This window comes from Bos taurus, chromosome 1 (assembly GCF_002263795.3).
Source record: "Bos taurus isolate L1 Dominette 01449 registration number 42190680 breed Hereford chromosome 1, ARS-UCD2.0, whole genome shotgun sequence".
Lineage (NCBI taxonomy): Eukaryota > Metazoa > Chordata > Mammalia > Artiodactyla > Bovidae > Bos > Bos taurus.
The window spans coordinates 153881010-153904019 of record NC_037328.1 but is presented as its reverse complement, the minus strand read 5'-3'; the positions used below and the strand labels follow the sequence as shown (position 1 = coordinate 153904019).

General features: G+C 50.2%; 1 protein-coding gene across 1 annotated transcript in view; it reads right to left on the bottom strand.

Annotated features, from left to right (window-relative positions):
- Positions 1–21924, bottom strand: part of PLCL2 (phospholipase C like 2) — a 213500-nt gene extending 191576 nt beyond the window's left edge. The window contains exon 1 of the mRNA NM_001192255.2: positions 21625–21924. Coding sequence (NP_001179184.2) covers positions 21625–21924 — 300 coding nt within the window. The remainder of the gene's footprint in view (positions 1–21624) is intronic.
- Positions 21925–23010: the final 1086 nt, after the last annotated feature.

Here is a 23010-nt window from a genome sequence, read left to right as displayed (position 1 = left end):
AAGCTATACTAGAGCCAAACCATTTTAATTCAATCAGCCTGTGTTCTTGCTATAGAAACCGTGCCCTTACTTAGCTTTAATAGTGATGTATATATCAGGAGGAGGACACAGCAACCCACTCCAGTATTCTTGCCTGGAGAATCCTATGGACAGAGGAGGCTGGAGGGCCACAGTCCATGGGATCGCCAAGAGTCAGATATGACTGAGCGACTAAGCCTATATCAGAACCTATCTTTTCTTCAAAAAAAAAAAGTAAATGCAAGCATTTCTTTCTTAGGAAAGAAGAGCTTGCTATAACTTCTTAAGCTTTCCACCTCCTTAAAAAAAAAAAAAACAAAACTCTTTCATCCAGACTGACTCCTTGACCACAAAGGAAGGAGAATGGATGTGGCCCCGCACGCCAAGCTAAGGCGCTCCAGACGAGAGGTGTGGGCGGCCATGGGGCGTGAGCCGCGGGTGACGGGGCGACAGGGACAGGTGTCGTGAGGACAGCTGTCTCCGGGGCTGGAGGGCAGCGGTGAGCCGGGGACATCACGGGGAGGCCCCCAGCGACGCTGCGTGGCTGCGGGCAGGGTCAGGATGAGGCCCGACGGGGGAGGAAGCCCAGCGCCCATGGGCCCCGAGGACCCGCCACGGAGGGTAAGGGCGGGAGTCAACGCTGAGGGGGGCCACGGAGCAGGGGGCACGGACACGCCTGCAGGCCTCAGCTAAAGACCGGAGAGGGAGGGGCTCGGAACCTGAGCGGGTCTACGTAACCATGGAGACACAGACGCACAGGAGTGGGAGTTCAAGGCGCTGGAGCAGAGGCTGGGACCTGGCCGCGGGGAGAAGGCAGCCCCCAGCACAATGGAGGGGGCACCGGCTGGTGCATGCGTCCCAAGGACGAGGCCAGGGCCTTCCCTAAGAAGCACGGGGTAAGACGTATCCAAGGACAGGGGTAGGGAGGCGAGAGCAGGGCCACTCGCAGCTCATCCTGCCCACACGGGCCCATCGGTGGGCCGGCCTGTGGCCTCATCCCCACGGCTCATGCGGCCCCTCCCAGAAGCACACACAGGCCCCCACGTCCTGCAGGGTCTCTGGTCTGGGGGGCGGGGGGCAACGGCTTCCACATGGTCATGGAGGCAACAGGTGGCCTCCGAACGACCAGACAAGATGCTATTACACCCTCCTGGGATGACTGGTAGGTCCCACTGAAATTTGGTGCAGAATATTTTTTGCTAACTTCAAGGACGTCCAGATGCTCGGCCTTATCACCAGAAGCAGGGAAGCCGCTGGCTTATCTAAGCAGTATAGGAGCAGGGCGCACACAGGACGTTTGCAGCATTACACTCGAGGCCCTTCACAGCTCAAAGGGAGCTCATCGGTGTCTCTACCGGCTGGACAGCCCACCACCTCAGGGAGCAGCTTCCGAAAGAGACCGTTCCAGGACCTGCTTCTGTTCTGTGTCCTGTGAATCCAGCAGGTGAAGAAGGCAGGGCCACCGTCCCAGTGGACACACACAAGTGTGAAGGTCCCCGGGTGGCGGGGGCAGGGGAGGCCAGGGCCACAGGGCAGGGACCTGGGGCCAGAGCCCAATCTTGCTAACGCTTCACGTGACCTGTGCGATCTTTGCACACGTGGGTCAACTCTTCCACCTGTTAAACAGGACACAAGAGAGTTGAGAGTGCAAACTGAGCTGGTGTTAACAGGGCCTAGTGCAGATAAAAGACCTATGCAAACGTGAGGTGTTATTAGCTTACACAGGAACTTTCCTGTTTTGTTTTGTTTTTAATTATGAAGTACCATTACCACCACTTTATGTTTCCATAACATCTCGCTTTACGGGTTTTAAAGTTATTTCCAAACATCAGGACAATCATGAAGTAAGTAGGTTAACACACAGCTTTATTTCAATGTATTGAGAATATAGTGAGATACACAGAATTTCACTCATTTTCTTAAAAGTCAAAAATATGATCTAAAGTTCAGATTCGTTATCTTCAATGGGATACTCCCTACGAGAATAAAATAAAGTGCAATTTGTAATTCCATTAGTTAAAAATTGTGTTGTCTTTTTGAATCTATTGAAAAACACTGCAAATATATAAATAACTGCATTTAAATGATTGCTACCGTCTTAAGAGGCTTAAATTCTCTCTGAACTGTTACTTTGTCCAGAAAAAAATGGAAGTCATTATCTTTAGTACCACAGTCCCTGCTCAGGTCATAATGGACCCTTGCACAACTCTCGAGATGAAGACCTCACTAGCTCTGTCCTGGGCATGACTGTGCAGGCCAACCCACCAGCCCTGAGCGCTGAGAAGCAGCACAAGCGACTGGCTGGGGGTGAGGCACGAAGCCTGGGGTCACACGTTTCCACTTGAAACCGTGCGCAAACCAAAGCCAGAGTGGAACAGATCAAAGTATGAAACCAAAACACGGTATTCAAATAAGGTGGAACTGGGAGTACTGAAAACAACACCGTAAACTACAGACGACGGGAGAGGTGAGAAATTCAACGCGACCTTCAAAACGGGGTGTACAGCGCGCCACGTCACTTCAGTCAGGTCCAGTTCTTTGCGACCCTGTGGGGCTCTCTCCACGGGACTCTCCAGGCAAGAACGCCAGAGGGGGTTGCCATGCCCTCCTCCAGGGGATCTTGCCGACCCAGGATCGCTTGTGTGTGTCCCTTACGTCTCCTGCACGGGGAGGTGGGCTCTTTGCCACTAGTACCACCTGGGAAGCCCTCAAAACACAACAGAGCCCTTCATTAGGGTTTCTGGGAGGGAGAGTGAACTGCGTGTAAACCAACAGGAGCCCCACAGACCTTTCTCGTGCAAAGAACTGAACCGACAGTGAGACGGCAACAAGTGAATCCTGCAGACACACGGACCCTCTCGAAATCCGTTGGGGTTTTACCGACCACATCGGTCACTCAGAAAGTACTGACCCAGGCGTCACCTAAGAATCCGCATCTTCCTCAACACTGCCAGCCAAGAATCTGCACCTTCCGTGTGCAAAAGAGGGCGCGGTGGAGTCCTCTCCGTGCCTGGAACATCCCATCAGGTGGAGGCACGAACCCCAAACCAGAGCCCCGGGCTCCCCATTCGCAGCCCCCGGGCCCACAGACCGGCGCCCTGAGCACCAGAACGGGGGTCTCCGTCCTGGGTCTGAGCCTCTGCAGAGAAACCCAGAAGCGCAGCCTCCGGCCTGACTGAGGCTCTTCTGTTGATGGTGTGAACAGAAGGCCACGGCGGCTCTGTTCAGATATGGGAGAGGAGCACATGCCCAGGCTAACCGCGCCCTCCACCCACGACGTAGCTCCTGCTGCCAGGCAGACAGACACCGAGGTGCCCGCGCTGCCCCAGGACCCAGCTGCGTCTGCAGGCGCCGTCTGCATGGCTGGCCCTGTCTGTCCGCAAGCGCCATCCCCAGGGCCGGCACTGTCTGCCCGCGGGCGCCGTCTGCAGGGCTCCACGCTGCTCCAGTGGTCGCAGCCCCTGGCTGGTCCCTAGGCAGAGCTCCCAGCCCCGCCGGGAGGAACTGGCCCCCACAGCTGGGTGACGGGGGCGTCACCCCAGCAGCCAGGGGCGCAGAGCGCGCGGACCTGACCGCACCTCCCCTCACACCTCTCTACTCCCCTTTGCCTCCCGGAAAGCACAGCCTCCTGAGAGGGGTGCTGTCTGGGCACAGCCGTGGGGGCCCACGGGTTGGGTGGGGGCACAGGCCAGCCAGGACGCTGATCCTGCAAGCCCCCCCGCCTCCCATCCCTGGCCTCACCGTGGCTGGTGAGGGCCTCCAGCCGGATGGCATCTCTTCAAACCAAGGTGCACGACGACAGCCTTCCCGGTCTGCATTCTGGTGTGGAAGAGGGTGGACACCCCCTCCCCCGGGGGATCACCTACAGACCCCACGGCCCCTGGGGCCCCAGGAACAGCAGACCTGGGTGTCACCAGGCACCCCTGGGTCAGGAGCTTGACCGCAGCCTGTGACTCTGGGCACGGCTTTGTCTGCGCCACCTCCCTCCTTACTTGAGCCTTGCTGTCTGGCCCAACCAGCAATGAACGGGATGCGGGATGAGCTCGCCAGGGTCAGGGAGCAGCCACGCAGAGGGACGCCTCTCCACTGAGCGGGGGGCCGGCAGGGCCACCTGCCCACCTGCCTCACGGGTGTCACTCATCAATGGCAGGTATTCTTGAGGAGGGGTGCAAAAGGAGCATTTAATGGTTTTAAAATACTCTTCAAACCCAATTTTCTGGGCTTCCCTGATGACTCAGTGGTAAAGAACCTGCCTGCCAGTGCAGGGGATGTGGGCTCGGAAAGATCCCACGTGCCATGGAGCAACTAAGCCTGTGTGCCCCAACTACTGAACCTGCGCTCTCAGGCCGGGGAGCCGCGACTACTGAACCCACATGCGGCCACTGCTGAAGCCTGTGGGCCCTGAGCCTGTGCTCAGCAGCGAGAGAAGTCCCCGCGGTGAGCAGCCTGGGCCCTACACCAAGAGGAGCCACCCCGCGCTGCTACTGGAGGGGCCCCACCCACCAAAAGCCCTAGAAAAGAGCCCTCAGGCAGCGACAGAGACCCAGCACAGCCAAAACAAGTCAGATTTTAAAAACAAAAAAGGCAATACTTTCTTCCCTTACAGAGAAGATGGGTAAGATCTGGCTAATTCCACCAGAAGAAAGAAAACCCCTGCAATTCTTAGCCTGATAAATATTAGCGAGTTCTAAACTTTCACAGAAAGATTGTAGGCTTTTTTCCCCAAAGAAGGTTATAGCTCATTTCCACTTTCCCTCCTCATTTACAAATGAGTAAATAAAGCTACGATCAGAGGTGTGCTAATTAGGTAGACATACACGGTTCCCAACCACGCTCAGGAGGGCTTGAGAACACCTCTCTGCTGCAGATCGCGGACCCTCCAGAGGAAGGGGTCTCCAAAGACTAAGGCTTCTCACATCGCATCTCTTCCTCAGAGCCCACTGAGGGCAAGGGGACTCAAGCTTCTCTTCTGGAATATCCACGCACGTTAGTGTGGAAGAGGGAAAAGACTGACCTACACGGACAAGCATGAAGGGCGGTGGTCAGCTGACAGGGCGGTCGAGTCCCAAAGAGCGCATCATCAAGTCATGAAGGCCACAGATCCGTAACACTGATCTCTTCACATCACTGCTCTGCAGTCAACAAACGAGAGTTTGCAGATGTTTGGGGAGTTCGGTGGCCATTTCTCCTGACCACAAGGAAGAGGCTACAGCCTTCAGGAAGGAGGCCTTCGCCCAAAGGTCACCCAGCCCCACTCTTGGCCCACCACCGTGCATCACTGAAGCGTCACCAGCAGAAATTAGCCGCACAGACAGACAACTGTCTTCAAGGTTCGACGTACAATCTTCCACCAACAAACAGCGTTTTTACTACGTGTTGCCCCCTGGGGTGGTTAAAGGAAACGCGAGACCTCATTTCAGCAAAGTTTGAAATGTGCAGTCGGCTCTCTCTAGAAACAGTGACCATGCCTCAGTCAAATGCATTCTTTCAAAAAACAGTCTCCCTGCAGAGGTTCTTCTTCCATAACACAGAATGCCGGGGTACTCAGAGCTCTCCTCTTGCGAGGGATGGCAAAGGGCCTAGAAAGGAACCAGGAGACAGGAGCTGCACGGTGATGATCAGTCCAGGTAGACGGAGGCTCCAAGGAAGGAACCCTGGGTCTTTCTGGCACTGATACAACCTACGCCTTTATCTGGATCCAAAGTACATTCACAGGGTACAGTGATTGGCACGCAGGGCAGACCGTCATTTTCACATGTAAGTTGGTTTTTCCAGATTTGACCTGACGAAGCAAAGTATCATCAGTGTGTTCTATATTCCCTCGGAAAAAGGCAGCTCAACTCCTTGAAGGAGAAGCTCCGCTGAGGCAGCTGAAGGCTCGACCCTACCCCTGCTCCCCACCAGCCACTGGACCACCAACTGCCTGTCACCGGCACGATTCTGGGGCTGCTTGCTCGCTCGTACCTAACAGAGCCCAAGAGTCCAAGACCCAACACAGGAGAAAGGATCCAGCGTTTCTTAACCCTGGCCACACTCTAAAATCTCCCAGGGTGCCTTAGGAAAACCCTGGAAATTCTGATTTAATTGTTTTGGAGTGGATCTGCACATTAGCATGTTTTAGAATCCTGGTTAATTCAGTGTCCTAAGAATTCCAGCGGGACCCATTTGAAAAGCTACTGCTTTCCCAACCTGAAGGAACATTTTGACAGGACAAGATATTAATAAATGCCAGCAGAGCCAAAACTCTGCTGACCACCTGTAACCCCAGGTAGGTTGCTCTTCGGTGGTCAACCCCAAACTCTCGCTTTCGTCTATGACCTTGGATAACTTATTTCTGTTGGTTCACTGCTTTTGAGATCAAAAGTGCTCTCGAGAAAACTCTTACACGGAACAGGTGCTCCACAGATGAGCGCTTGTCCAGGTTTTGCGCGAATAGCACAGTTTCGAATATCAAACCTGTCGAGCGCACCCGAAGGCATGGAAACACGCAGAATCACACCAAGGCAATCATCAAAACCCGCAGCGACCACAACAGTGCAGGAGGACAGCAGTGCCCGAGAGGCTGCCCCCTTCCCCAGGCCCAGCTCCCGGTTTGTTCCCAACGCACCTTGGGAAGGATCCCACCTGAGTGCTGTTTCTCAGTGGGTTCCCGCCTGCCCTCCACGGCATCACGCAGCTCAGGCTTCCGCCAGGTCACGCCACAGCCTGAGTGACCCTCCGCAGCCAAAAGCTGGTTTCCACGTTTATCAACAAGAGAGCCAGAGACTATGAAAGGCACCATCCTAAATAGTGCGGGGTGAAGCAACCTATATGTATTTGACTTTGATCAATATTCACAATTGTGCAAATCAACTTATTTGTTGATTTGCAGAAAATCAACCACCAGAAAAATTTAGAGGCATATACAGTTCATCGGATTTTCACAAAATGGAACCTTCACTCTCAGACCCAGCAACCAAACAACTGACGGCCAGAAGCCCCTGGGGTCCCGCCTGCCAGTCGTGAGCCTTAAACGGGACCATTATGACGACTTCCAGGCTTTTCAGGTGGCTCAGGGTTAAAGAACCCCCCTGCCAAGGCAGAAGACGCAAGAGTTCGAAGCAAAGTTCAGTCCCTGGATGGGGAAGATCCCCTGGGGAAGGAAATGACAACCCACTCCAGGACTCTTGCCCGAAAATTCCCAGGGACGAAGAAGCATGGTAGGCTACAGTCTATGGTGTCACAGAGAGTCAGACACGACTGAGCGACTGAGCATGCACGCATTAAGACTTCCATCACACCATAAATGAGTTTGGCTGTCTCTGGACTCTACATAAATGCTGCTGCTGCTAAGTCGCTTCAGTCGTGTGCAACTCTGTGCAAGCCCATAGACGGCAGCCGACCAGGCTCCCCCGTCCCTGGGATGCTCCAGGCAAGAACACTGGAGTGGGGTGCCATTTCCTTGCATCCTTTTGCGTCTGGCCTCTTTCCTTCAACATTATCTCGAGGGGTGAGAGTGCAGTCATCGGCTCTTTCTGCCCTCCCTGTCTGTCTCTTTCTTCGTAGTTTTCCATGGTGTGATATGCTTATTTCACAGGACGAACATCTGGGTTGGTTCCAGTTTGTGGCTGCTATGGCTAATGCTGCTACAAACATTCTTATACGTGTCTTTTGATACCCAAATGAACTAACCATCTGCTGGGTATACCCTAGTGAGAAAGACAGGGTGGTATGAACAAACGAATAGGCGAACAGACCAACTTAACAAGACAGACTCAGAACAAACCCACACATATAAGTCTTTTGCTATATGACAACAGGCTGATGCAATGAAATGGGGGAAAATGGTATTTTCAAATAAATGGTGCTGGATAAATTAACTGCATGCTTATATGGAAAGAAAACTCTTGACCCCCACCCACCTCATACCATAAAAAAAATAAATTCCAGGTAGATTGGAGATCTAAATTTGAAAAATAAATTTTCTAGAAGTTAAATAGATGAATATCTTCATGGTCTTAAATATCTTAAATAGAACACACCAAAAAAATGACAACCACAAAGGAAAATGCTGATAAACTGGATTTCACTAGAATTAAGAACTATTATTCATTAAGAGGGGCTTCTGTGGTGGCTCAGGTGGTAAAGAATCTGCCCGCAATGTGGGAGACCCAGGTTCAATCCCTGGACAATACGATCCCTGGAGAAGGGAATGGCAACCCACTCCAGTATTCTTGCCTGGAGAATTCCATGGACAGAGGAGCCCGGGAGGCTACAGTCCATGGGACTGCAAAGGGTCAGACACTACTGAGCAACTGACATTCATTAAGAAGAATCCCTTAAGACAGTGAAAAGAAAAGTCACACACTAGAAGAAATGTTCAATATACATATGACACAAAAGGCACAGCCAGGAAATGTAAAGAAGCCCTACAAATCAATTCATTAAAATACAAAAACCCAATTTTTTAATATATGCAAAAGACTTGAACAGACGTTTTACAAAGCAAAATATACTAATGGCCAAGAAAACATGAAAAGTTACTCAACATCATTCGTCATCAGGGAAATGCAACCTAAAGGCCGGTGAACAAAAATTAACGCAAAATGGATCAGAGACCTAAATGGAAGACCTGACCCTATAAAACTCTTAGAGGAAAACACAGGCAAAATACTCTTTGCATAAATCCTAGTGATATCTTTTTTGATCCACCTCCTAGAGTGATGAAAAGTAAAGCAAATATAAACAAATAGGATCTGATTAAACTTAAAAGGTTTTGCATAGCAAGGGAAACCATAAACAATAAAAAGATAACCCTCAGAACGGGACAAAGTATGCACATACAAAGCATCCCACAGGAACTAATCTCCAAAATATACAAACAGCTCATGCAGCTCAATACCAAAAAAACAAATAACCCAGTCAAAAAATGGGGGGAAGACCTATACAGACATTTCTCCAAAGGACACACAAATGGCCAACGAACACACAAAAAAAATGCTCACCGTGTCTCATTATTAGAGAAAGGAATGCAATCACAACTGTAAGGAGGTATCGCCTCACACCAGTCAGAAAGGCCATTATCCAAAAATCTACAAACCATCCATGCCAGAATGGGTGTGGAGAAAAAGGAAGCCTCCTACACTGTTGGGGAGAATGTACATTGGTGCAGCCTCTATGGAGAGCAGGATGGAGGCTCCTCAAAAAAAAATTAAAACTAGAACCACCACATGACCCAGCAGCCCCACTCCTGGGCATACACCCAGAGAAAACCGTCATTCCAAAAGGCACATGCACCCCACTGATCACTGCAGCACTGTTTACAGCAGCCAGGACCTGGAAGCAGCCTGAACGTCCACCAACAGAGGAACGGACGGAGAAGATGTGCCACACATTTGCAATGGGACATTACTCAGCCACGCACAGGAATGAAACAGCGCCATTTGTGCAGATGCGCAGAGACCTGGAGGCATCATACAGTAACAGAGAGAAAAGCAAGCACCGTAAAAAATCGCTTGTGCGTGGAATCTAGAAAAATGGTACAGGTGATCCTATTCACGAAGCAGAAACAGAGACACAGAGGTAGAGAACCAACTCATGGATGCCAAGGAGGGAAATGAGGGTGGGATGAATTGGGAGATTGGAACTGACATATACACACCGCTATGAATACCACAGACAGCCACTGAGGACCCATGGCACAGCACGGGCTCTCTGCTCAGTGCTCTGCAGTGACCCAGATGGGAAGGAAGTCTAAGAACAAGAGGAGATGCATGTATGATACACACAGAACTGACTGACACGGCTAGAGCAGCTACACTCCTACAAAAATTGAAATAAAGATTAATAACTAAAACTATCAAACCCTTCAGAAAAAAGAATGAGTACCAGACTACAATATCCCTTTGAGGAATAGCTTCTAAAATAAAGTGTATTTATTTAAAAGATAATAAAGGCCATTGTGAGATACCATTGCATAACCATCACAGGTACAATTTAAAAACAGCAAAACCACTAACAATGCCAAGAACCAGGAGGCGTTCAGAGCAATTAGAACTCACATAACCCGATAGGCGTGTCAACTGATTTTGTCAGGAAAACCACATGATAATATTTATTGAAGCGGAATATACACATATTCTATGACATAGCAACTCAACTTCCAATATCATTTTAAAGTACAGAAAATACATTTATGGGAATATACATAAGCCAGAGAAAGCCTTGAAAGAACCTGTAAATCTCTTTCAACAAACCACCAAAAACCCCAAAGACAAACACATCCTTTAAACCCATATTATATCAGGAATTCTATCAGCCCCAATATGAAAACCTCCAAATAATTCTATTTATATTTCATATAATCTATTAGCATGGATTAATAGAAATAAAAGCCTAAGCAACTCACTGTATTTCCTCCAAGAACAAACATTAAACCATTTTAACTATTAGAAAAATTACATCTCCTTATGCCCACAGGATATCAGAGCTTAGAAGGAAGATAAAAAAATCACAAGTAGCAGGGAACCATATGGAGAGAGTCACAGAGCTTGTGATTCTAATGGTAGCTGCAAACGAGGTCACTTATCCCTCCACGGCCACACTAATTGGTCAAAAGCAACAGAAGCCTCCTCAGCAACCTCCATAAAAGCAGGCTGCCCCAGCCTGGGCACTTTCAGTTTAGAGCACAGACACCTGCTACCCATCAGTCTCTGACGAGACAGCACGCGAGCCGACCAGCACTACGCGGTTCGGCTTGCTCTCATCTCTCCTATTTATAAACAGAGCCTTCAGAGTATATGCATGCGCGAGTGCAGCATGTGTACACACACAGCTATCTATAGCAAAAAAACAAATTCTCAAAGGTAGCTGTTTGGAAGACCATATCTCGTGCTATTAATACTCACATACTGCAGTATTACATAACAAATTTTTTTCCAATTCTGTTATGCTAATATGCAAATAGATGAACTCAACCATAGCTAGAAGCTAAATGTACTGATCAGTATGGCCTTGTGTGTCTCTAACTACAAAAGAATTTTACATGATCTCTTTCTGCTCTAAAAATCCCATGAATCTACATTATTAATCACTTTTAAATCCAGCTGCTCAGTTTCCGGGGTGGTAATATCCACTATTCCCAAATCCGTATATTCACTGTACTCCAAGAAGATGCCTGAATACTGAATTCACAGCAAGGAAGGTGCTGAAGGCATATTCTGTAATTTTATAATTACTTGACAATTCCAAAACAATAGTAGGGACAGATGTCACCAGAAAAAAACTCACCTAAAAACAAATAGTTACTATTATCTGCTTTACCTTCCAGGACCCTAAAAACTGTAAGTCAAATTTGTAAAAGGAAAAAAAAAGGAAATGATCCTCTTCTATTAAGCTTTGAAATCCATCAAAGGAGAGCAGAGAGAACAAAACTCTGGTTTGCAGATCAGACACAACCCTGTGGTGAGGAGGACTGGACGATGGCTACGGCCTTTTATTGGTTAGTCCACGCTGGCTTCATCTCAAGATTCAGCCACAAGAGGTCCAGCTGTTTTAATTAAAAATCAGCCGTATATTCTAGGACTGGTAGAAATGACTGATTGAGGAACCCGAACAGCTTGGACAAACAGGAAAACAAGGGAAAAGTCAAGTCTACATTACAGAAGAGGAAGGGGAAAGAGGGTGAAAAAGCAGGCAGAGCGTGCGCCTCCAAGTCCATCGCGTGGTCTGGGGGTCGGCTTAGCCCCGCAAGCTCGTCATCTTGCCTGGAAATCCTCACAACTTGAGGAACAGGCTTCCTTGTGCGTAAAAAGGGACCAACAACCGCTCCCCGCACGATGAGGGGCGACTTGCGCGAGACGAGTGAGGGTCCTGGTGCCTCACCCTCACCAGTCCTTGAGTTGCAGGGAAAGGTTGCATGGCAGGTAGAAATGCAATGAAAAGGTAGCATGCTCACGTCACGGTAGCAGCACGTGACGTGCTCACGTCACGGTAGCAGCACGTGACGTGCTCACGTCACGGTAGCAGCACGTGACGTGCTCACGTCACGGTAGCAGCACGTGACGTGCTCACGTCACGGTAGCAGCACGTGACACAATACGCTGAGGGAGTCAAGGTTCTGCCCATGCAACGCTGCCTGTCAGTACGCTGTATTCTTTCTGCATTTTCTTTTTTATTATTAATGCTTTACAGCAAGCACTTTCAATGAATATCTTTGAACAACCCAATAACAATGGCGATGAAAGTTTAAGTAATTTAGTTCTTTAACAAAAACCAAAAATATCAACGAAACCAAATACCAAAAACTGTATTTAAATGCCTTAACAAACGGTAAAGCTCTGCCGCCATGCTTTTTAAACTCTGTGAGCAGAACGTAAGACCAAAGAAAATTTCAAAGATCTTATTTCAGGGGCACAAAAGGAACAGATCGTTTACATTAACATCTTGCAGAACAGTTCTGGAACCAACCAAATTCCTGGATCCAACTTAAATAAATGAAGGTACTTCCATTCCATTTGCTTGTTTCCAAAATTATGTATATGAAATAAACTTATTTGAAATACATAGCCCACGGAGTTTTATATTCCAATCAAAACCAGGTGGAGCTACATCTAAACAACATCTTCATCCAACTCCCAAGGTAAGTCACGTCATTTGTGCCCACTTATTCACCCATGCACACGTTCACTGAAAAATATATACTTAAATAAGTGCTTTCCACAAGACATTAAATGTCTTCATAAACTCAAGTGAATAAGGTGAGGTGACCCATACATAAAGCATCAGCATACAGGCAGAGGGCAGATGGGAGGCAGAGAAGGAAACAGTCCATCTAGAGTGATGGGTGACCGAGCCAAGCCCTAGGGAAGAATTAAGAGCTGAGAAGGGAGAGGCCAGGGCAGGCTAGGTTCAGGCACAGAGCGCTGTTTCCTGGGGCTTTAACACGGCTGTTGCAAAGGGCTCCTGAGGAGCAGATAAGGAGGGCGGCCACCTTATTTACCATCCAAGCTGGGACCCCTTTGAGAGCAGAAGGAGGCACTCTTAACAACTTCGTCAGGACAAAAGGTGTAAAATCCACACTGTCCTGGGCAAACCAAGACACGTGGGAGCTTGTCTTGATAAAACTAATGTCCAGTGCCCTCCGACGTTTGAAGTGGAGCTTCTTAGGTATGTGCTCCGTTATAATGATGTATCAAGATTTCCAAAGGCACCGAAACAGAAGTCACTCGTGAAACATCTTGAGGATAAGTCTGCGAAGTTTATTGGGGTACATTCTTTCTATCTCAACATATAAAGCTTTCAAAATGGAGATGGCAGTGTTGGTGATCTCCATTTCAAAGGAAGCCAAATGAGTTTGCACATCTCAGGATCAACTCTAAGCAACAGAAACTAACAATCAGAAAAACAAACATATGGGGGGACTGCTTATTGAGTGTTTATTACTGGCCACATGCTTCTCTGAATATTTCACGTACATCATCTCATTTAATCTCCATGACAACAGTTCGGGGGGAATTTCTTTATCTCTATTTTAGAGATGGATTAAGTAGACACACAGACTTAAATATCTTGCCCAAGGCCAACAGGAAGAGGGAGCCAGAATCTGATCCAAGCACCGAACTTCGCACCCTCTAGTTTCCCGCCAGTATTCTGCCCCCCAAATAATCTGGACATTCAATGTGCATCCTGAGGACAGATCAAGACCCTCGGGATACAGGCGTACCTTGGAGATACTCTGAGTTTGTTCCAGACCACCTCAATGAAGTGAATATCACAATAAAGAGAGTTACAGGAATCTTTTGGTTCCCAGCGCATACAGAAGCTATGTTTATGCTATACTGTAGACTATTAAGTGGGCAAAAGCATTGTGTCTCAAAAAATATGTACATACCTTCATTTTAAAATACGTTATTGGTTTAAAAACAAAAGCTTAACCATCATCTGAGCCCTCAGTGAGCTGTAATCTTTTTGCTGGTGGAGGGTCTTGCCTCAGCGTTGATGGCCAAAGGTAGGGTGGCTGTGGCAATGTCTTAAAACAAGACACAATGCAGTTTGCCACATCAATTGACTCTCCCTTTCATGAACAATTTCTCGGTAGCATACAATGCTGTTGGATAATATTTTACCCACACAGAACTTCTTTCAAAATTGCATTCACTCTTCTCAAACTCTGTTGCTGCTTTATCAGCTAAGTTTATGTGATACTCTAAGTCCTTTGTCATTTCAACAACCTTCACAGCATCTTCACTGGGACTAGATTCCATTTTAAGAAACTACTTTCTCTGCTCATCCATAAGAAGCAACTCCACATCCATTCAAGTTTGATCATGAGATTTCAGCAATTCAGACTCCATTTCTAATTCCAGTTCTCTTGCTGTTTCTACCACATCTGCAATTCCTTTCTCCACTGAAGTCTTGAACCCTGCAAAGTCTTCCCTGAGGGTTCCAATCAACTTCCTCCAAACTCCTGTTAATGTTGGTATTTGAACCCATGAATCCCATAAATCATGAGTGTCCTTCATGACATCTAGAATGGTGAATCTTTTCCAGAAGGTTTTCTGTTGACTTTGCCCAGATCCATCAAGAGGGATCACTCTCTATGGCAGCAATAGCCTTAGGAAATGCATTTCGTAAACAATAAGGCTTGAGGGCTGAAGTTACTCCTTGGTCTCTGGGCTGCAGGATGGATGTTGTGTTGACAAGTGTGGAACCTGAATCTGACTGCACATCTCCCGCAGAGCTCTTGGGTAACCAGATGCGTTGTCAATAAACAGTCATGTTTAGAAAGGAATCTTTTCTCCTGAGCAGTAGGTCTCAACAGTGGACATAAAATATTCAGTAAACCGTGTTAGAAGCAGACGTACTGTCACCCAAGCTTTGTTACTCCATTTACAGGCAGGAGATTCAGCATCATCCTTAAGGGCCCCAGGACGTCAGGAATGGTAAATGAGCACTGGCTTCAACACAGAGTCACCAGCGGTATTAGCCCTTAGTAAGAGTCGGCCTGTCCTTTGAAACTCTGAAGCCAGGCAATGACTCCTCTCTAGCGCTGACAGTCCCAGAGGACATCTTCTTCTAATACACAGCTGTTTCATCCACACTGAACATCTGTGGCTTAGTGTATCCACCTGCTTGAATTACCTGAGCTGGATCTTTGGGAGAACTTGCTGCTGCTCCTTATACTCTGAGGCCACAGAGACGGCGTCTTTCCCTACACCTCAGGGCTTCAACCTTTTCTCCGGCAGCTTCCTCACCTCTCTCAGCCTTCCCAGAACTGAAGAGTGTTAGGATCCTTCTCTGGATGTGGCTCTGCATTAAGGGGATGTGGTGGCTGGTTGGATTTTCTCTCTGGACCACTCAGACCTTCTCCACACCAGCAAGAAGGCTGTTTCGCTTTATCCTTCGTGTGTTCACCAAGGCAGCCCTTCTAATTTCCTTCAAGAACTTTTCCTTTGCATTCATTCACAACTTGAGTGCACCGGGCTTACCTGTTGGCTTGTCTGGGCTTTTTGATATGCATTTCTCACTAAGCTGAATCATTCCAGCTTTTGATTTAGGGTGCGAGATATGTGACTCTGCCTTTCAGTTGAACCATTAGCGGACACTGCAGGCCTACTAACCGGCCTAACGTCAGTCTTGCTGTGTCTCAGGGAAGAGAGAAGCCCAAGGGGAGGGAGAGAGAAGAGTCAGGACACACACACACACACACAGCCCACACACAGAACACACACACAACACGGGTTAGGTTCACCATCTAATGTGGGCACAGAGTGCGATGCCCCAAAACAATTACAACGGCAACATCAAAAACCACTGCTCACCGATCACCGCGGCAAATATAATAATAATGAATCTTTTAAACTACTGTGAGAATTACCAAAATGGGACACAGAGACACAAAATGAGCAAATGCGGTTGGAAAAACGGCGCTGAAAGACTTGCTGGACACAGGGCTGCCAGAAACCTTCAAACTGTAAGAAGTGCCCTGCCCGTGACGCGCCATCAAGCGAAGCACAGCAAAAGCTGGTCTGCCTGTCCAGCCCGCTGAAACTCCCACCTAGAACAGGTCTGGCCTAAGTCCCCTGCCGCGGGACCCCGCACCAGAGGCCGGCAAGGCGTCCCAGCCACCCTGCTCTGCCCCTTGAGACAGGTGGGTGCCCGCGTCCTGCCAGCAGACTGGCCCGCTCACACAACTGGAGCTCAGTGCAAGTCACTCCATGCTCTGAGTCCCCTTAAGGGATGGAATTATTCTGACACAAGGGAAACAGGTCCTACTGACACCCCTCTGGGGGTTCTGACTTGGAGTCAGTACGCACACCCGTGTCAGGCACCACACCCTCGACTCACCGTTATCAACAGGAAGATGCTCGCCAGGCCGTGTGCAGGGTTTAGATCCTGAGGCTGACTGGTAAAAATATCTGAATACGCCCTGTACACCAGCATCCATTCATTTGAAATAAAAAGAAAATAGCTAAACTCATCCAGAGGTCTGGTAGACAAGCAAATAATAACAGCCAAAGGTTATCATTAGTAAGGAACACAGCATCTCTTCTTGGATACAAAGGTGTAAGGTAAGCGTCTGAAGGGAAAACGTGAATGTTCACACTCCACTTATACCTGCCTTTGGGCTACAGATAGCACTGCCCTGTTGTGTCAAATTCTGAGGCAAGGGGAACTTGAGCATTAAAAAAAGCAAAAGCAAAAGCGAAAAAGAACAGTCTCGTTTAGACCCCTTGCAGAGCACAGAGAACTATAAAAGGAACTGAACAGATTCTGGGAGACAGCATTCTAAGAAACTCACTTGAGAGGCCAAAAGCAGCAATTAAAGAAAACCAGACAGTTTCCTGTCGGTTGTGTCTCTGGACCTGGCGAGAAGCACCAGGCGGCCAGCACAAGTGTTTGGAGGCGAGGCTGGGAGACAGGGCAGGCAGGTAGCAGAGGGGGCAAGCAATTGTGAGTGTCTGAAAAGGAACACCCCCTGTCGCCTTCTGAAACTGAACTCTGAACCGCGCTAGAGGCTCTGAGTGGCTGAGCCCGGCGCGCCGCCTCCCAGCAGCCAGGGAGCCGGGCCAGGCTCATCGGACAAAGGGGAGGCTCACTGATTGGCCATCAGATGGTTCTGACCTAAACGACCCCGGCGGCCTGTCTACAGACAAACCCACCTTGTGACTCAGTTACTGTGGGCTGAATGTTCATGACACACCCACAGGCTTGCTGGGTGGTGCTGTCTCCCCCAGCAGTCTCTCCCGCTCCTGGGGGCCCCCATTCAGACAAAAAAAAACCCTCTAAAATCAAATGGAGATACTACTTTTTCAGATGAAATTCAGAAAACAGGGTTACTGAGTGCTGGCTTTCTAGGCAGAACGGAGAAATATAGCCCAGGTTTTGCCTGCACAGAGTCTAGTTTATTTAAACCATAAGGTACATTTTAAATATTTTGTTTAAATATGCATAATAGATGTGAAAAGCCTTCCCACACTGGGGGCTCGGCATCAAGCTGTGGGGAATCCACGTTCGCGCAAAGTTAGTGTGAGTTTCTCCTACACACCGTGACACTCTAATGGGGCAACCAGCGATACGAGGGGAGCTGCACTGCCTCCTGGACAAGGCCAAAGCTTTGGACCCAGTGAAACCAGAGGCTCTGGACTAGACGGCTGGCTGGCTACGCTATCTGTCAACTTCTTCTGACAGCAGAAACTGACATTCCTTCCTCCCCTGCAGAATCCCCCACATTTAAAGGGGAAAAATCAAGTCTGGTGTTCCCAAACCAATACTACCTTAACTACACAAAACAGGTAACACCGCCAGCGTAACCTGCAGCCATGCCCACGGAGTCCAACAGTCAGCGCCAGCACCGCGGGCAGGCAGCGACCCCCAAACGCGGGTTTCCTCCAGCCCCCATGGTGGGAGCAAGACCAGGCCACAGAATGCACACTCCTCATGTGTTTTGCCCATATGAATAGTGTTTCAGAAACAATGGCTGCTATCATCACTTTTAAATACCTGAATAGTATAATGGCTACATTTCCAACTTATTTTTACCAATACCCTAATCAGTACCCGCTGTGGTCTGAGGACAGGGCAGGAGAAGGCTTACAAAGAGACTGGGAGAACCGTGTGCGGCGACAGAATTGCTCCAGATCTGGGTTGTGGCGGCCGCTACATGACCGTGTGATGGTCGAACTGCACGGGACTAGGCGGTAGTGAGAGTGAATTTTACTTTATGCAAATCAGCATGATTTTTGACGTGCCATCCAAAATATTTAATTAGTTTTGATTAAAGTAAACCACCCAAACTAATGGACATTTAAACTTCATTTATTTCAAAACTTAAAAAAAAAATCCAAGGCTTAAAATGCCACTTCATATTTTTAGATCAAACTCTAGAATTAAAGGATGGAGCTATTTGTTTAAAAAAAAAAGAATGCCATCTGAACAATTAACCAAATTAATTGTTTCAAAATAAAGCGTGGATTGTAGTGAATGGTGTGATGAAATACGGAAAGAGAAAATGAAAGTGATGTTTTCGTTTACTAGACTACTTAAGATGACAAATATAACGACTTCTCCCCTAAAAATCTAGCAGTAGAGCTTTGCGAAAAATCTAAGAAAGTGTAATATTATTTTCAACCAGCTAAGGAAAAGTAGAAAAGTCTGGTGATGAGTTCCATGATTTATTTTTCTTCACAAGGTACTTGAAAGGTCCTACCAGGCTGCTCACTCTGAATTTCCACCAACATTCTTATCATAAGCAAGGAGCTCTCTTAGTAGGAATCTGTGCATCTATTTTGGCATAAAATGTAGTTTTGTAACAATTTCTTTCTCAACACCATATTTACAAAACAGATGGAGTTCCAAAGAAATAATTTTAAATAAGGAATACCATCCTGGTCAGCCTTCAGCGGATTACTGTGTATGTCCAGCACTCAGCAACAGTCCCCTCCACTGCCCACTGTTTATCCCATTTCCGCTGTTATTCCTCTCTCTGACTTGGGGGTCCCCACCTAAGAGGAAGGTCAAGACTGCAAGGCATTAGATGGAAGCCAGGAAGCAGGCATAGCCCAGCACTGCGACGAGCGCACCCAGCTGCACGCCTCTGCTCAGGAGTGAGCACCCAGACTCCGTGCCATTCCCTCAAGCCCCATCGTCGCCAGGCCCACTAAGGTATCACTGCCTCTCCACTCCACCTGCCTGCATCCATCCTGCTGTTCTAGAGACCAAGGAGAGACCACCGCTGCTTCACACGGGCTCCTGCTAAGCTGCTTATTACCTGTTTAACAAAAGTGAAATGTAATTCCGCCATTCATGTGACAAAAACATCTGGGCACTATCTGCTGCTTTATGAGATTAAAGTGAAAGATCTCTTTAGTCTGTTAGGCTGCCGTGTCTTTAGGAAAACGCCACGCTAAATTTCTAAAAGCTGGATCCTTCAAGACGCCAACTGAAAGGCAGTAGATACTGAGTAATTACCTGTTTAAATATAGCATACCCCTGCCCTCCAATCCAGGCTTGAGCAACTTTCAACACTACTTCCATAGTCTTAAAGGGTATTAAGAAAATGCACATTGAAAGTGGAGGCAAGAAAAAGGAGTCAATTGGGGAGACAGAGGACAATAAATAAGACAAGACTGGGAAATTCCAACCAGCCATTTTAGAAATTAAAAGAACTTAGAAAAAACATATACTTCCTTGCCATTTCTCCATTCATTCAGGAAGCAATATACTGAACCCCTAACTTCCTCACAATGTATGTCTAGGGATACACCTGAGAACAAGGGAACAGCTGCCCTCAACAGAAAGAAGAAAAATGATGAAGATACGTGGGTAAGTTTCAAAATTCCATTGATTTCTGAGTAATTAATCAGTTCCCCATGTGCTTCTAGAATCTTCAAGGAAAAAAGGTATCTACCAACAAGTTCTCAATTCCACATATCAGAAATGTTGGCAAACCATCCTTCCTAGTCTCCCATGAATGTAAAATTAAAACAGATGCTGCTATAATTAAATAAGTTACACTGTGAACCCCACTGCAGACACCAATAAAATGTGAATTTTTTTTTTTTTTGAAGTGCAAACACAGGCCCTCCAAAAAAAATTGAGGCAGAGGCGTTAAGATGAGCTTGCACCTTCTCTGGAATTTCCACCTCAGACTTCATTACCACCACAAAGCAAAATCACCACAAGTTATCTAGTAACCAATAAAAACAGATATGACCCGTAACTCTGTCAATGGGACTGATTCCCACGCATGGCTGAGAGCAACTCCCACGGCAACATAAGTGGCAGAGTAAAAGAAAATACAAGTCACCAAGAGCTAGGTACGTGTGCAGCGATAGCCTGCTCTGCTTTCCTTAGTTCAACTCTAAACACCTCCTGCAGATGGTCCATGAACTTGACCTTTAAGCCCTTCAGCCCTGCCCTTTCTCAGAGGTGAACTGGGCAAAAGATGACAAAGCGAAAAGCAGTTTCACAACTGCCTGTTACATGGAATTGCAAGGTGCTGTATTTCACCAGATAAGTACAGAAGCTGATAGCGCCGTCGGACACTTGCACGCTCCTCAGAAGGTTCCTGTAGGTCCAGCTAAGTTTCAAACACCCCGAGTGCCAATCCTCTTCACGGGGGCCCGTCCTACCTTCCTTGCCACAGGAAGGGTGGGTGCAGGCCCATCACGGTGCTTTGGTGCTCGCTGTCCCCGTGACCTCTCGGTTTTCAGAAAGCAACGTTTTCATATTTGCTCCAAACTTGAGCAGAAAGAGCTGGTCCTGCCTAAAGGCTCCGATCTGATCAGCTCATGGATCATTTATTTTTTTTCACTTCATGTCTCCAAAAATACGTTTACATTGCAGACCAAAACATAATGTTAGATGAAACCACCACAAACTCAGGAGTTCCTAGCATTACTCCTGGAGTTCAAGAGGCACCAAATGCTGACTTCCTTCTGCCAAATAACACCAGGCAAAAAGATATCAAAACAGCAAACCGCCCAAAAGAACTTCCACAGAACTGGAGGCCTGCCTGCTGCAGCAAGCAAAAGATTAAAACCCTGCAGGACTGTAATCTCCCAGAGCTTCTGACCCTAAGAAAGCTGAAAGGTGCCTGGACCTTCAGAAACCTACTCCATTTCTCTTAAGTTGACCAGGGATTTGTGCACCCTCTGAGTCTCACCGTTGGCAAGAGGCAACTTACAGACCCATCGGGAAAAAAAACCCTACTGAAGAATCTCTGTTAGCTTGCCTTCGATTCTTAAGAAAATGTTTTCACATGATCACCAACTGTCTTTAACATACAATGGAGACCGGGCAAGGGGTCTGTTCCACCAGCCAAGGCTGCCCGCTGGCAGAGGGTGCCTGCCGGACAGGTACCGGGCCATCGCTGCAGGCGAGCCCTGCAGAGGTGACAGCCCCGAGTCCCGGGGGACTGAGCACAGCTCCCCTTGCACCCCTCTCCATCCTCCCCAAACGCCATACGCACCGGTCCCCGCTCTGCCGCCCGCAGCGCCGCCGGCGCAGCCCCGGTTCCCGGGAGCTGGGGGCTCCCCCTCCAGCCTCCCAGTCCTGCCGCCCGGGGAAGGACCCCCCCACCTCGGATGGCGGGGGGCGGGCGACGCGCGCCCCTCTCCCACCTACCTTGATGATGCTGCTCCGGCGGGGCAGGCCGCCTGGCTTGCTGTCCCTGGGGAGCGGGCAGGCGGCCGGCCCGGGGGCCGCGGCGAGCGCGGGGCCGACCCGGGCTTCGCCCCCGGGCGCGCCGAGGCTGCAGTCTCCGTTGGAGACCCCGGCGCTGTCACAGCGCGCCCGCCCGGGCCCGGGCCGCCCGCCGCCGCCGCCCTCCCCGGCCCCGGCCCGCAGGGCGCCCTTGGCCGCCAGGACCGGGCCCGGGGAGGAGGGCAGGGCCCCGCCGGCGGCCCCCCGGCCGCGCTCCGCCATGGGCGCCCCGCGACCCGCCAGCACAAAGCCGCGTCCCCGCGTCCCCGCGTCCCCGCCGCCCGGGCCGCGCGGCCCCTCCTCCGCCGCTCCGCCCGCCGCCGCCTCGGCCGCTTCTTCCGCTTCTTCTTTTTTTTTTTTTTTTAATTTCGATGTGCTGTCGGCTTCGGGCTCGCCTTGCGCGCGGTCAGAGCCGCGGCGGCGGGACTATCGGAAGGTTCCTGCAGGGGGAGAAGAGAGACGCGGTCAGGCGGCCCGGGGCCCGGGGACACGCCCGGCACACGCGCCGCGGGCAGCGCGCAGCCCGGGGCGACGGGGGAAGGGGCACTGTCCGGGGACGGGGCGCCCTCCCGGGGACGGGGCGCTCTCCGGGGACTGGGCACCATCCAGGGGACGGGGCACCCACCGCGGGGGACCCACCCCGGGGGACGGGGCGCCCTCCACGGGACGGGGCACCCACCGCGGGGGACACGGGGCACCCACCGCGCGGGATCCACCCGGAGGACGGGGCGCCCTCCAGGGGACGGGGCACCCACCGCGAGGGACACCGGGCACCCACCGCGCGGGACCCACGGCGGGGAACCGGGCGCCCACCCCGGGGACGAGGCGCCCTCCCGGGGGGACGGGGCACCCGGAGCCGGCGCTGCACCCGGTACAGAAACACGACCGGCACACGCGCCGCCGCGGGCGCCAAAAACGCCGCGCGGCCCGGGGGGAAGGGGCGCCCCCCTCGGGCTCGGGGCAGCGGCGGGCGCCCCGACGCGCCCCGGCCACGCGGAGGCTCCTCCCGAGGCCCCCCCGGCCCCGGACGGGCGGGGGTGTCTCCCCCGACCCCAACCCCCCCGGAGGCTGGCGCGCGCCGGGCCCGCCGGGTACCCCAGGGGTCAGCGCAGGGCGGGCAGGGCGCCCGGGACCAGCCCGCCCACCCCCCGGCCTCCTCGGGGCTCCGCGCCGCCCCCTTTGGGCCGCGGGGACCCTCCCCTCCCCGGACGCACCGCGGCCGCCCGGCTCCTGCTCCAGGTCGCCGCCGTCGCGGCCGCTCCCGCCGGGCCGGCTCATCGGGCCGCGGGGACCTCGCTGCCCAGCAGA